Here is a 14,304-nt window from a genome sequence, read left to right on the forward strand (position 1 = left end):
AAGCGGGAGTCTATTTTCTCAACCCTAACCCAAAAGTTGGGGTTAGGGGGCTCCCCCCCACCTCCAGCGTTTGCTGGAAGCAAGGAGTCTATTTTCTCAACCACGGGGGGTCTAGCTCAGCGCTATGTGCAACATCTGCTCTGTCCTCCTAGGCGCTGCTGCTCTCAGCTCTTGGGAAACCAACTGGGTGCTCCTTGGACTTCACCTGCAAGTAACTGCGCTAACTACCAGAAAGTGCTCTCTAGCTAATGGAGAGGTCTCCAAGAGACGTGTAGATATAAACAACAGCACATTCAACCAACAACAAAAAAAAGCACTCCCAAACTAAGCATAGACCTAGCGCTTCCAACTTCCCACCCACAGTCATGCCTTAGGGCCAAGGCAGGCACACCTTGAAGAAGGGCTCACGGCACTATAGACGGTGGGGGGGGGGGGGGACACACGACGACAACATGGGAGGGGGGGACGGGGGACAGGGGCACAGAGCTGGCTGAGGGTGTGGGCGCCAGGGCTCCGGGCCAGCCTGGGTCCTGCCACCCCAGTGCTCGTCCACACCTCCACGCTCAGCCTGCTGAGCCGCATTTTACTGTCACCATTCAACTCCCAGAGGGCTGATGCCAGCACAAAAAAATGCCTTTGCCCTGTGGGCTATTACATCACAATTTCTACTGACAAGTATGGTGGGGGAACTGCACAGGGCAGAGGGAGTAATCTGTCTCACAGAGGTTTTGAACTTGTAAAAAAGGGCAATTGCAATGTGAGCCAGTCTTGGTGAGGAGCGTGGTGGGTTGTGGTGGGCTGTGGAGCACTGCTGGATTGCTACCTGTACGGGTATCAGCTAACCCTTCTGAGGCTCAGTTTCCTCATCCAAGAGCGGGCTAGTACTCGTTACTCCCACGTGAAGATGTTAAAAGGGTGAAAGGAGTTACTACAGATCACATGGGCTTAGAAAGATATCAGCTATCTTTCTGTCTATGTTGCTCTAGCAATAGAGGCTATCACTGTCATCAGCTGTGCTGGGTTGGGATACAGCGGTGTGGACAGGGAGTTTTGTGCAAGGCTCAACCCCCGCTCCCCCCCCATCAGCCCTCGGCTCCTGTGCCCTCTCAGAAAGAGACTGCTCAGGTCTGCCCCACTCCCACCCCTGCTCTGCACAGACACTTCCCACCCGCTACCCCACAGGGGCACCACTCTGCCCCAAACAGCACAAGTAACCCAAAATAGAGCTAATAACTACTCTCCCTCTTGCTATTCAGAATCCAAAAGGGCTCATTAAAATTCCCCTAGTCGCCAAGCCCTGGGTTAGGTCAGATTTTATATCAGAGATAAGTGAGCCGGAATGGCCGAAGCAGCCTACCTGCCTGAACGTGAACGGAACATCAGAGAGGCCTGCCTTTCTTTTCACACCACGACTGAACAAGCCACCAAAGAGCCGGCAGTGTGAGCGGGGCCAACGCAAACACCCTGTTGGAACACCTAGCCCAGCCCGCCACGTGGAGGGGGCTGGGCTCTGAGACCCGCCCCCCGTCCCCAGCCAGCGTGTCCCCCACCCAAGGAGCAGCAGCCCGCGGATCCTGAATCCGGGGCACCCACAAGGATGCTCACCTCATAGCCAAGCCGGGCGGCCCGCTGTAGGAGGGTCTCGCCCGCATTCTTATTGACAATAAGTCTCCGTGCTTCCGGTGGCATTGGGCGGGACTGCGTGGTCTCTGGAGGGGAGCTTGAGCATGGCAGCTGCAAGGCCTGGGAAGCTGGTAGCAATTGCTGCAAACGGTCCAAGGGCTTCTGGTCCTGCTTGGCCGGCGAAAGATCATAGTCGGAACTGGACTCAGGCCGCTTTCGAAATCTCCGGACGGTCACCTATCATGAAACCAGGCAGCGCACACACTTCAGGCTGTCCTTCCACCACCCGCCTGGTTCCCCTCCTCCCTGAATGGAGGAAAGCACTTTTCCTCCTCTTTGTCTGGGGGAGGCGGGGTGGGAGGAAGGGGTTGCATTTTTACTAGCTGGAACCTTCACCACCACCCAGGAGACAGGTCCCCTAGGAAGGGGCAGTGACGTTTTGGGGGAGGGGTTCAGGAAAAGGAAAACTTTGTCCCCAGAAGCAGAGAAGTAGGCAGGCGGGATGTGCTCGCAAAGGCCCGGGGGGCGGGGGAGAGCCAGGGGCAAGAGGTACCTTGCCATCGGCATTCTCCACGTAGTAGTCCCCTGGCAGCGGCAAGCCCCGCCTGGGCTCCTGAGGGATCAAATGCTTGGTTTTGCACAGTCGCTTCCCGGATGGTTTCTCGCTGTTGTCGGTGTATTTCTGCAGCAGGGACGTAGGCTGGCAATCCTCTTCTTCGTCCGTGCACAGCACATCTGTCTTCTGGCTTTCTTTAACTTTGTGATGTTTGGTAGGCAGCCTTGAGGCTGGCGTGCAGCTTGGCTGAGTCTGCTTTTTGCCGCTTGCATTGGTGGATGAAAGGCTCTTCATGGGCGGAGAGCCGGAGAACACAGGCAAGGCTGAATCCACAGTGGGGGAGGGCGGGAGGCAGGGGGAGAAGAAGCGGGCGTTACACAGTTGTAGCCGGTGAGGAAAGAAAAGCCCATTGTTAGCACTGATCATTGGAGCGGCTTCAGTTTTTAAAGATATACCAATTATGTTTTCAAAGCATTAATATTTTAATTATCCCACATTCAACCGGCAAATAGGTTAACCCACGAAATGCCAAATGGCAAGTTGCTTCAAAGGGCCGCAAGAGAGGGCAGAAGCCAGCCCTTCCTGCTCTCTCGTCCCCACCCGTGGGGGGCCTGGGTGCTCGGGACAGGGCGACTGGAGACAGCCTGAGGCTGGAATGAGGGCGCTGATAAGCGCCTGGGGTCACCCAAGACTTCCCTTCCTGCCCAGCCGCGGGCTGGGTGAGGAGCAGCCCAGGAAGTCGAGCTCCTGCCTCACTGTACATTCCATAAGGAAGCGTGCAGGCTGAAAGGACCTCATGAAGAAAACTCCCCGCTTGCCACACGCTACTCTTGTCAACTTGGATGGCGCTCAGGTCCCCTCCAGGGCCATTTCCCACAGAGGGCGGGTGATCCAGTCTCCAGGAGCGCCCCCCGCCCCGTGCGTACCTTGTTCATCATCACTGCGTTTAAGGGACTCTTCCGACCAGCTTCTGTTGCTTTTGGCCTCTGCCCTTTTCCTGCCAGGTTTCTCTTCGGAGATGCTATTGCCCTGGGGGGTGACCGCAGGCTGAACTGCCTGGGTCACTTCCTTCCTGCCCTGCCGGCCAGGTTTGCTCTCTGCTGCCGACACCTGCTGCTCCCACCGTTCTCTAAGGTGCAGCAAGTGGCGTTGCTTTTTGGGATGGAGCCCTGTTAATTCAATGCACACCTTCAGGTTGGTCAGCTCACTATAATGTGGCTCTTCTAAGTGGTTAGAGGAACTGTTTGTCATTTCCCTCTCAGGCCAGTCATCTAATGGAGAAATAACTACAAATTAATGAAGAAGCCCCCCGGGGTGGGGGTGGGGAACAAACTGTCTTACACATCACTAATAGGGGTGGGGGAGGGGAGGGGTATGGTCACTGTGTTGGCTGGAACTTGTCACCAAGTCTCGGGAGGGGGCCTATTTGCCCTTGGCCATCTTTGGGCTCCAGCCCCGGCACCTGGCTTTGGGGGTGGGGGCGTGGGGGGGTGGGGAGGTGTGAGTGGCTCCCCCCAGGGCTCCAGGGTGGGACTGGAACTTTCCACTGCTCCGGCCCTGCGGGCCCGAAGCCAAACCGAGCTCACCTTTGGAGACCCGTCTCCGCTTGGCTTTCAGCAGAGGGTCCTCCGGGAGCTCTTCCACAGTGGTCTCAGTGTGGTTGCTGTCGTCAGAGACCTTGCGCTTTCTGTCCAGCCGGAGGGTGGGGCTGCGTGGCGCGTCCGGGGCCGCCTGGTCGGCGGGGGGCTCGCTGGCGGGCTGCCTGTCTATGAAGTACTTCTCCACGGGAAGATCTTTGTCCTCTGGGGCTTCGAAGGGGTCGTGTTTGCTTCCAGCACTAAACTCGCCTAGGGGAGGGGAGACAACCCGGAAAGGAGGGAACAAAGGTCACCAGGAGCAGGCAGGACCCCCATGCCCAAGGCAATCTGCTACCAACAGACCCTCCTTCGGAGACCAGGGGCCTCACACGCTAGAAGCACAAAACCCTCAGAAAGACAACGTCCCAAAGGAAGGGCAGCTGAAGACAATCAGCAAAGAAAGCAGAAAATGAGGCGTGTAGCCCACAATTTCCCATCTTCCTGTTCGTAACTGGAGCAGGAGAGTCAAGGTGAGGCGTCAAGATTATCCTTCTATAGGTACGTGAGATAACTCCCTAACTGCCACCTCCAAGGTGGTTTACTTTTTGGCAGTCAGGTCCCCTCTAGGGTCCTGTTCAGCTGAGGGTGAGTGACCTCACAGTAAGATCCAACCAATCCAGGGCTGAGCTACAAATTACTATGGAAACAGTTGCTGAGGTCATTATTTTGTAATAAACAAAAAAGGCTGATGTCCTAAAGAGACCAAATATCCCCCAAATGTCATCTACACAGAGATAGCACCAATGTTCACTTGGGTCAGCAGGGGCGAGGGTGAAGAAAGAGGGTAGGGAAAGAATGGTGGGAGGCTGGGAAGCTGGGAGACCAAGGGAAGAGGAGCCTGGCAAAGATAAAGGAAAGGCTTCCTGGTGCACACACAAGGGTCAAGGGCAATTTCAAAGAACTCAACCAGATTGCCACAAGTCCGTCTGTCCTCTTTCCACACCCGTGGGGGGAAAAGCATTTCACTGCCATCAAAGGGCTGCTCCTATTTCCTGTCTAGGAAGAATGCCCTCAGTGACACTAGGCACACCCACGGGGACACCAGTCACCCCACCTGGCACTTCTCCACGCCTTCCTTCCCAGGCAAGCATCTAAGGACATTCCAAAGACAAGACTCCAACCCCCTTCATGGGGGGCAGGGGGCAGGGGGCAGGGTGGGCGGGGCTGGGCTAAACTGCTCACACCCCAGCTCCGCCTGTGTTGCTTCCGCTGCCTCTGCTCAACCTAGCATCCACTTGGGGCCTTTCCTCCAATCAGCCCAGCCTAACATCACTCCTCACTTTTGCTCTAGCCAAAGAAACAGTTCAACTGCTTTGCTGGTCACATTTTTTCTAACACACAAATAATTCCATAATGATCACTGTGATGTTAAAGAGTTCCCCTAAGATGACCCTGTCCATCACCGGCCGGGGATGGGGGTGGGTGTATGAGTTTGGTGTTTCGTTAACACCTGAGCTAAGCTCCCACAGCCCGTTTTTCTAGATGAAATCATGGACACACCCCTCACATGCTGCACCCATTCCTCCTCCTCTCCCTAGACCACTTCAAGTATCACTCCCACTTCTGCCCAGCCGGCTGGTCCCCTGATCAGCCTCTCTTGAGGGCATTCCCAGCATTTAATGGCAGTCAGTTGTGGGGATGAACTTCACCCTGGCCTTGGCTAGCCTGACCTGTGTTCTCAATGGTGGAACCCACTTACCTTTTCTCCAAGGGTATCCCAAGGTGGGACAGATCCCCATCTACTCTTGCCAGAATGGTGGAATCACCCCAACCGCGAGGGTCTCCTGTCATGGCAGCAGGAGAAACCCCAAACTCCTGGCCTGTGCTTACGGGTGATGCAGCCCAGGCTACCGCAGGCCCGGTGAAGAGGGCGCGCTGCAACTCTCACTCCGGCTGCTCTGTGACCCTCTTAAACACTCGGGCAGGAATGGCGCCGCCTTACAACTCGGCCCCCTTCACTTGTAAAGTGGGAATGTTACTGCTAGCCTCCTCCCGGGGGTGGGCTTCATAATCACGGGCCGGGCTCAGCACAGATAAAGGGTGGAAAAACCCCTTTAACCAAAAGATGCCAAGACTTTCAGACCAGCCTGAATTTCAGGCCTAAAATGTATGAAATTTTAAGAGGTGAGCCCCCCTGGTTACACCATTGGACTTCTCTGGTCCAATCAGCCTTCCCTAAAAGCTCCATGGGAGGGGATCCACGGAGGAATGTAAGGGCTACCTTAAGAACCCCCATGTCCAATTTTAAAGTTTCTTTTTCCAAACTAGGTCCATCCACCCTTCCCCCCAACCCCGGAGCCTTTTAGGGCAAAGATCTCAATTCCCCTCAGCTAAGGCCCCCCAAGACCTTACGCTAGTGTGACCTTACCCAGGCCAGTAATAACCCTGAAGGACACCCACCCCGACTGCCCAAGATACCCATGGCCACCAGCTATGGGGGAGAGGCTCCGTGTCACTTGGAGCTTCTCAATGACTGTTCTAACCACGACCCACAGGAGGATTAACCTTGGGGACAAAGGAGATGGGGAGATAACTAGATACACGGGGATCCTAACCATCAGGCTTTGCCATCACTGCTACTTTTGGCCCTTCTAAAAGCGGGAAGCCACGTGCCCTTGGTCACCCAGTCTAAGCAAGATGTGAACGTGGCTGTATTGTTTGAGGTTTAATGTTTGCTCTCTGCAGCATGGTCATATGACTCACAGCACATATATCCCATAATTCATTACGGTTGTGCCATAGCATCACCTCACAGAAGCATCACCATAACAACATTTACAAGTCACCGTGGCAAAAAAGCACCCTCACCACTGTTGAGCCATGCCCAGTGAGGCCTAAACAAGGCGAGAGGGTTCTGAGTTGTTGGAAGGCTCCCCAGGATTAAAATCCCCTTCTCTGTAGCTTAACTATAGCACCTCCAGTAAGGGCTAACCTTGTTAAAACTTACACCCTCTACAGAAGGAGTGCAGGGGATCTCTGTTCCAGAGTAGTTTACAAACGTGCGGGTGCTCAGCTGGAAGAGAAGTTCCCTGAGCAAAGAAGTTTCATGAAGCCCCTTGACTGAGGCTTCCTCCAGCTTCTGGCCAGGCATTGCCACTGAGCAGGTCCTAGGTCTGTCCCAGCCAAGTGGTTGGCAAGGGAGATGGTTACTCCAAGTTTGAGAAGGAAGGGACCAATGCCTCCTTGCCCCACCCCATCTTCAAATGCCACTGAGGGTTCCTAGTAATGAACTTCCAAGTCTGAGGAACCTCCAAACTCATTTGGTGAACTTCCAAAATAAAAATTTAACTCAGCCACCCGTGTGATCATAAAGAATAAAGGAATATCTCGGCCACTGTGTTTTCAAGTTAATTCATTTTTTAAACAAGCACCTAGCAACAAGATGCACCCGCACTGGGACAACCAGGGCCGTGCAAACAGCACCCACCATCTTAGAAGCTCCTGGTCCCTCCATGGGTAGGGGCTGCCTCAGAAGGGGGAAGGCATCTTGAAGGCATCCTGGACCCTCTTTGTGACCCCTGCCCACCCCAAATCCCCGCCCCAGCTCCCATGTGCTCACAGCTCGGCTCTCGGCCACACCGACACCCATGAGAAGGACCTGAGCCCATATCAGCTCAAGACATGATGGCCCAAGAACAAGAAGACCCATTAATTTCCAGCTGAATGGAATGAACACCTGCTGTGCCTTGGATGCGGAGGCGGCAGTAAGCACAATGGCTCCTTTAGGTGACCTTTCTTGACCAACTATTTACAAACCACAAGTCTCTACAAGACAGAGGGTGGATGGTGAACCCACCTCCGTTGCCCCAATCTTTCAAACGGAGCCCCTCACCTTCCCCAACCCTTCTCCTGCCCTCCCATGGTGGCGATTCATGGCTCACTGGGCCATGTCCCGGGTGCTCCAGGAAGAGACCCGTCGGTCGGTCTGAGATTGGAGGCAGGCAGTGGGGGGAGGGGGCTTTCGGAATCATCTGGGGCTCAGGCCCTGCTCCCCATCAGCCACACCGAGTTCTTGTCTCCACGCTCAGCAGGAAAGACTGGGAAGGACACACACAAACTTCTCTGGGAAGAAGGGCAGGGTGAGGCCGTTGAGACATGAAAGGCAGCGGCCACCCTGGGTTTGGCCATGTTGCTGGAAAAAAGGGCAAGAAGACTCGAGGCCGGTTAACTTCCCGCTCCCTTCCTCCAGTCTCCCTCACCATCCACCCAGAACAGGCAGATCCCCTCCTCAGAAAAGTGCATCCCCGTGAACTTGGCCTTGCCCACTTTTATCAGATCTCTCTGAGAAACTTCCCCAAGAGCTGAGTTATGAGGCCACTCAGGAGGGTAAGGGCTGCGTGTCAGCTGTGAGCATAGGCAAGGAGGGAGGCTTTCTTGTTGCTTTACTCCAGGGTGGCCTGGACCCTCCATTTTTCATTCCAATCCCGAGGAGGAGGAGCTCGGAATCGTCTACTCCAGGCACATCAAGAGCGCCATCGCTCGGGTAAGGCCGCCACTGACTAGCCACAGAAATCCCCTTCTACGGGAGCCACGTAGGACAAACCGGTCCCGGTGTGGCTTACCCAGAACCCTGGCCACAGGCCTTTGTCTGACCCCAAAGATGAGCTGGGGGAAGGCGGTGCTCCAAGCAGCAGAGAAGCACACGCTGTTGCTGACCACAATCTTCCCGAACTGCATCAGGCACCCACGACGTAAGCGTGCGGGGGAACGTCGACCCTACGACTGGGTCCAAGGGCCCGGACCTCCCAAACGTGCCCACCACCCCCGACTGTCTTGTCTCAGGAGGATGTCACGCCCACCCTGTCCTGGACGTTCACCTAGATGCCCTCATTCACCATCACCGGTGAGGTTTCTGGGGTCAGGAGCAGGCTGCAGGCCACAAGCACGCACACTGAAGAAAGCGGGAGAAAGACCTCCACTTCCTGCCAACACATCTCATTAGCCCAGGAAGTCTCGAGGGCAAAGCCCGAAGTCAACCCCAGTGGGGGAGCAGCTGTTGGGACCGCAGAGTGTGACTCGAGGCAAACGCTAGCTTTCTCTCCAATTTTGCCTCCAAAACATAATACACCCCGTCTGGTAGGAAGAACGCCCTCGTTTATCCCACGCCCTTGGAGCGTGTTGTCAATTCCTAATGACTGCAAACAAGCCTGCCACAGAAAATAATTATGCTCATCTTTCTGGTGCCTTCATCAGCCCTCATCTCATTTTAACGAAACCTCTGCCTTTGGAGGGAGAATCCGAGTACTCTCCATTCCCTCCCATAGGAGACTGTCACTCTGGAGGGTCTGGCTCTGGCTGCAAGTGTCATTCCACTGCTACCAAAAACCCGTATCCGTACCTGCTACAAAACAGAACACATACCTGCTACGCTGGAGGTCTTGCACTGCCATTCCTCTGCTCTGCTGTATTAGACTATTACTAACTACAGGACTAGCATTTCTCCGGAAAAAGGAGATGCGTGCCAGGAAACAACATTTCATAGGTGCTTCACTCCTGGATGCCGCAATGCTCAAAAGGACAACCAGCCTTGCAATCCACAGCTGGGAAGGATGGCCAGAGCAGCCCGTTCTCCGAACAGCCACCACCCAGATGCTGGGCCATCGGAAGCGTATTGCTTCCTCTCACCTCCCTCAGCACTGGGAGCGGAATCGCCCCGTTCCCACCGACGTGGTACCACACGCGAGCCGCCTGGGTTCACTTACATCTCTCACTGTCGTTCTGGTCGGCAATGGCCTCCTCCAGGGCGACCGACTTTGGCTTTTTGTCCTGACTTCCTTTCAGCCTTTCCCAGTCAGCGGGGCTGAATTTGCACACCTCGGAGTCTTTGGTCGTGGGGTGGCCACCTTCTCGCTCTTTCATCTCCAACTCTGAGAAGCGCATCATTGCACGCTAGAAAGAGAACGGAGATGGAAAAAAGACACACCTTACCACCAAAGCTATTTCACTGCCCTTACCTTAAAGGAAAGTATCTTCAAAGAAAAGTTTGCCCAAAACCAACCACAATTTATGATACAACTGAGATATTTTAAAATTTAACGATAAAAATGTAAGAGTGTCTATATGTAAGTAGTCACACACTCTTTGTTCATAAAGCCATATGTATGTAGAGATATATGCGGTGTGTATGTATAGCCATACATACGCTGTGGCATAGAGACAGACATTCTCTTTCGAAGGTAAATAAAACAAAACAAAAACACAACGCAAAGAAAGCGAAACAAAAACACAACAGAAAAGAAAACAAATGCACAATGAATAAAGACGACCATGGCCCACAAACTTCCCTTTGTATATTTGGAAATGAAATTTAACTCAAAAGGTTTATGTAAGATTCTAGTAATAAAAATTTGAAGAACTGACCTCACAGTAAGCAGCGGGTAGACATAAAATACTGTCCTCTTGTAATCCTTCCATCTATGTAATTAAAATGGGCACTCAATGGATCATTTAGATAACTTCATCCATTTTTATAAGCATAAACCAATTTTTTTCTTAACATTGCAAAACAATTTGGCTTTATTTATCTTTTAATTAAAAGTAAAATATCTTAAGGAAATTCCTATACAACATCTATCATTCACTAGCAAGTTAAATACATACTCTATCCCTTTAAGCAAGGTTTGTTTTTTTGTTTTTTTTTTTTGGTTTGTTTTTTTTGGTGAAAAAAAAAAATTGCACAAATCTCACAGACATGCGGCCGCTACACACCTCCACCAAGTATCACGTAAGGCATTCTAAGCAGCGCTTTTAGGTATATTTGTTAACGTACAGTAACGGCAGAGAAATCAAAGCGATTGATAGGTAAATGTCATGCAGTCTTTTAGACATCCTTCGCAATAATTAAAACTTCCGTTATCAGCATTCGAGTGGAGTTCGCTTAAAATCTACAGAATAACTTAAAGTATCCACTTATGTCCCCTTACTGGACACATTTCAAACATTTAAATTATCATAAGCTGCATTAACCAAATCAGCCCGGTGTCCTGCCCTATCATACCCCCGGCCCCCTCCTCTTCACACATTAAAAAAACCTGACAACTGGTCAGGCTCCTGAAATTCGGGTGGGGGGCTCACCTGCAATGCCCGCTGCTCCCGGCTGAGCTGACTGGAGTCTGCGTACAGTTCGGTAGTGACGCACTTGAACCGGTCACCCACGTAACCAGCGGAGTTTGCGATTCTCTTTGCCAGCTTAGATGGCTTCGGTTTCAGAACTTTGCCATCGGTTGATTCTGCCTCGTCAGCTCCGTCTTTGGTATAGGTGGGGGTGACGTCCACACTCGGTGGGGCACTGCCCACGCAAAATGGTTTGGGATCCTCTTGGGTTTTCCCGAAAGTGACTGCAGAGCCATCGCTCCCCAGGGCCGGCTCCAGGAACGGAGTCGAGACCGGCATCGCCAGGTTCTCCTTGTTGGTTCCCGCTGGAACATTCTCCTTGCTTAAGCCGAAGACTGGCTGGCCCGGAGCCTGTTTGAAAGTATAGGCTTCGTGGAAGTCACTGATGCGCCCCAACTCCTCTCTCAGGGCAATGAAATCCCGGTGTGGCTGTAGGGCCGGGTCAGGCGGGGGTTTGGTGGGCTCGGCACTCTGGCCGACACTCTCAGCTGTGAAGCCGGGTTTGGACACGTTAGCGTCGGTTTTCGCATCTGGCTCTTCCCGGAGGAGGTCTACGTAGACGAGCTTGTCACTCTTGACGACGGTCTTCCCTTGATTCCAGCTGGGGCTGGGCTTTAGGTTCTTGTCCGCGGGGACTTCTGGATGTAACTTGGTGCTGCCAGCTTCCAGCATCTCAGAAAACCGGTTCCGGAGGCTTGGGTCCTCGTAGCGGGTCCTCTCGTGGGACCGGGACCTCCTCTCCGGTTTCTCCTCTTTAGTGATCTCGATGGGCGTGTGAGGTATCAACATGGGATGCACCATGCCCAACCCCAGCGCGTCCTGGTAGGTCACAAACTCCGGCCTGCCCGTGGGTAGCCCATAGGGCAGTCCCGGCTTTGGGGCGAGGTGCCCAGGAAAGAGACTGCCATTGGGCAACAACACCGGGTGAGGGTAGACAGGGCCTTTGCCGTGTAAGGAGAGGGGACTTATGGCAATGCCCTCGGGCGCTGGGTAAGGCAGGTAACTCCTGGGGTAGGGGATTGGTGGGGACCTGAACGCCTCGTTTGGTGAGAGAAATATTGAGCTCGGCGGGAGGCCATTCTCGTTCGCTTTGAAGCTCGGCTCTGGGTTGCCGGCTTTGGCGCCCTTGCTGCCGGTGCCGCCGCTGTGCTTGGCAGGTGTGGTCGGGGGCTGGCCCACGTGCTGGATGACGGATGGCGTGGCATCCACGGAGCTCCTGCTGGTCTTGCTGCCCTCGGCGGTGGCATTTGGGGCCGGCGACGCAGAGGCTGGGCGGCCGGCGCTCGACACCGACCCCGAAACGTTAGTGACCACGGCGTCGGCGGCGCCCATGCGGGGACACGAAGAACTGCGCTGCTGCGGGATGGCCCAGTCCAAGGCCTTGTTTTTCAGCGGCAGGCCTTTGCCATTGTTCTCTTCGTTAGGACTTGGCCCGGGCACCACCCAGGACGAGGGAGCCGTGCTAATGATCTCAGATCTATAGATAGCACAGCCATTTCCTGGAGGAGATAGAGTTTCTTTCGGAATCTCACTTCCGGAGAGCACTAGGCCGCTTCCAGCTCTGCTGTGAACCAGGACCGTGGGAGCCATCTTTTTCATGTGGTCAGCTTTGGAAGCATCTACATCCACCACTTTAGAGGACAAGTCTAGTGGCTTATCGGTGACGTCTTTGGTAACCGTCTGCTTCTCCAAGAGAGGAGGTGAGCTGCCATCTTTTCTGTCTTGACCTGCTGTTTTCCGGGTGTGCCCGGGAGCTGGCTGGGTGCTTTCGGCTCCTTCTGGAGCCTTTGGATACTTGCTGCTGCAGAGCCTGGCTGCGGGGAACTCGCTGCTGACCGTCATGTATGGCTTCGACAGGGTGACTGAGGGCGAGGTGGAGATCCTGGCATAGTGCTTATGGAATTCGGAGTAGGTGTCCGCAGCGGGCTGGGAGGGAAGGTGGACTCGGGGTGAAGGCCGAGGCGAGGGGGGCAACAGGAGAGCCGTGTCCCCCGGCAGGCCGCCGGTGACCGCCTTGGCAGAGGGCACCCTAGGCTGCTTACTGTTCTGGATGTGGGGATACGAGTGGGAATCGACCGGGTTCCCAGGACTGACGCCCATCTTCCAGGGCAGGCTTTTGTCTGCGCAGTGGACCAGAGGCGGGATGGCTGGTGAGGCCGAAGGCGTCGAGAGTCTCATGGGCGAGGCCAGGGACGACGGGATGTGGGGACTGACGTAGTGAGGTGGCGGCAGGTAGAGAAATCGCTCCCCGTTGGTACAGACCGGAGAATACAGCGGCTGGGCCAGGCCGTAGGACTGCTGAGGTAGCAAGGCCTTGTACATGTTCAGGGAATACTTATTTGGCGAGTCGAGAAAAGGGTAGATGGCTGGCGTGGCCCCCTCCATGTAAGGATTGACCCAGGGCAGCCGCAGGTAACTAGCACCATTGATGTTGAGCGGGCTCTGTTTGTCGCTGGCAGGTCTGTCCAAGCCCAGTGTTTCTGCCGTGGGGACAGCACTTTTTTGTATTCCGGGTGGCGTTTTGTATATAGCACTGAAGCCATTTGGGGGTTTTCCGGAGACAGCGGAGGCCTCCACCGTCTCGGGTGTATTCGGTTTGAACTGCATCTCTGGGTTTCTTTCGGAAGAAAACCCCAGACCACCTATGGTTGTGGCAGCCTCCCGCCCTTTCTCTGAGCCCAGTCCGCACAAGCTAGAATAGACGATGTTTCCGGGGACACGCAGCCCTTCCCGGATCAGGCCGGTGCGGTCCATGCTCAGCGCTGCCAGGCCATCGATCCGATGGGCCGTGGTCGCGTCCACCTTCACAGAAGAAGAAAATGGGTATTACCGAGGACACGCCTTCAAAGCAGCCCATCCCAAAGAGAAAAGGCGGACTAGCTCAATAGGACATCAGCCTCAACATCTGAGCCAAAAGGGTTAAAAAATAAAGGATTCACAAGGTCTTTGGCCCCCTCCCCGCTTATCCAGAACCCTCCTTTGCCTGCCGTCTCACCTTTGTCCAACTAGTATCCTGAAAGCACGTAAAACATTGGTCCCTTTAGACTTGAGGCCCCTGCATTAATTCAGTCATCTATTAACTCTGGAAGATCCACCTTCTCAGCAGAAATTCTTTGCTGCAACTGAGGTGATACCAACTCCACTGCTCTCAGAACCACCCTCGTGGGGTACAGAACTCGGACTCACCCTCCCCAGGCCCTGTCAGGTTGTGGCGGGGCGATGTTCACTGTGGTTTTTCCCGGATGTAGCGAGGCATTATTTAACATAACAAAAAAACATCTTCAGGGGGACAGTAAGGAATGAAGGACTTGAGCTGTCTCATTTCTAAATCAATAAAGAGGCCATGGGTCAAACTGTAGTTGTGTCTTTTGACTT

General features: G+C 54.1%; 1 protein-coding gene across 10 annotated transcripts in view; it reads right to left on the reverse strand.

The window, feature by feature from the left end:
* BCOR (BCL6 corepressor) overlaps positions 1-14,304 on the reverse strand; it is a 115,064-nt gene that overhangs the window by 8,404 nt on the left and 92,356 nt on the right. For 7 of the 10 annotated variants that reach the window (XM_007180123.3, XM_057538179.1, XM_057538178.1 and 4 more), the window contains 7 exons: positions 10,891-13,731; positions 10,177-10,230; positions 9,519-9,705; positions 3,766-4,026; positions 3,106-3,450; positions 2,177-2,502; positions 1,606-1,860 (listed from right to left, as the gene is read on the reverse strand). In XM_007180123.3, coding sequence (XP_007180185.2) covers positions 1,606-1,860; positions 2,177-2,502; positions 3,106-3,450; positions 3,766-4,026; positions 9,519-9,705; positions 10,177-10,230; positions 10,891-13,731 — 4,269 coding nt within the window. The remainder of the gene's footprint in view (positions 1-1,605; positions 1,861-2,176; positions 2,503-3,105; positions 3,451-3,765; positions 4,027-9,518; positions 9,706-10,176; positions 10,231-10,890; positions 13,732-14,304) is intronic. The other 3 variants (XM_057538181.1, XM_057538182.1, XM_057538180.1) reach the window with 3 other exon arrangements.

The sequence above is a fragment of the Balaenoptera acutorostrata genome, chromosome X (genome assembly GCF_949987535.1).
Source record: "Balaenoptera acutorostrata chromosome X, mBalAcu1.1, whole genome shotgun sequence".
NCBI classification, from domain to species: Eukaryota; Metazoa; Chordata; class Mammalia; order Artiodactyla; family Balaenopteridae; genus Balaenoptera; species Balaenoptera acutorostrata.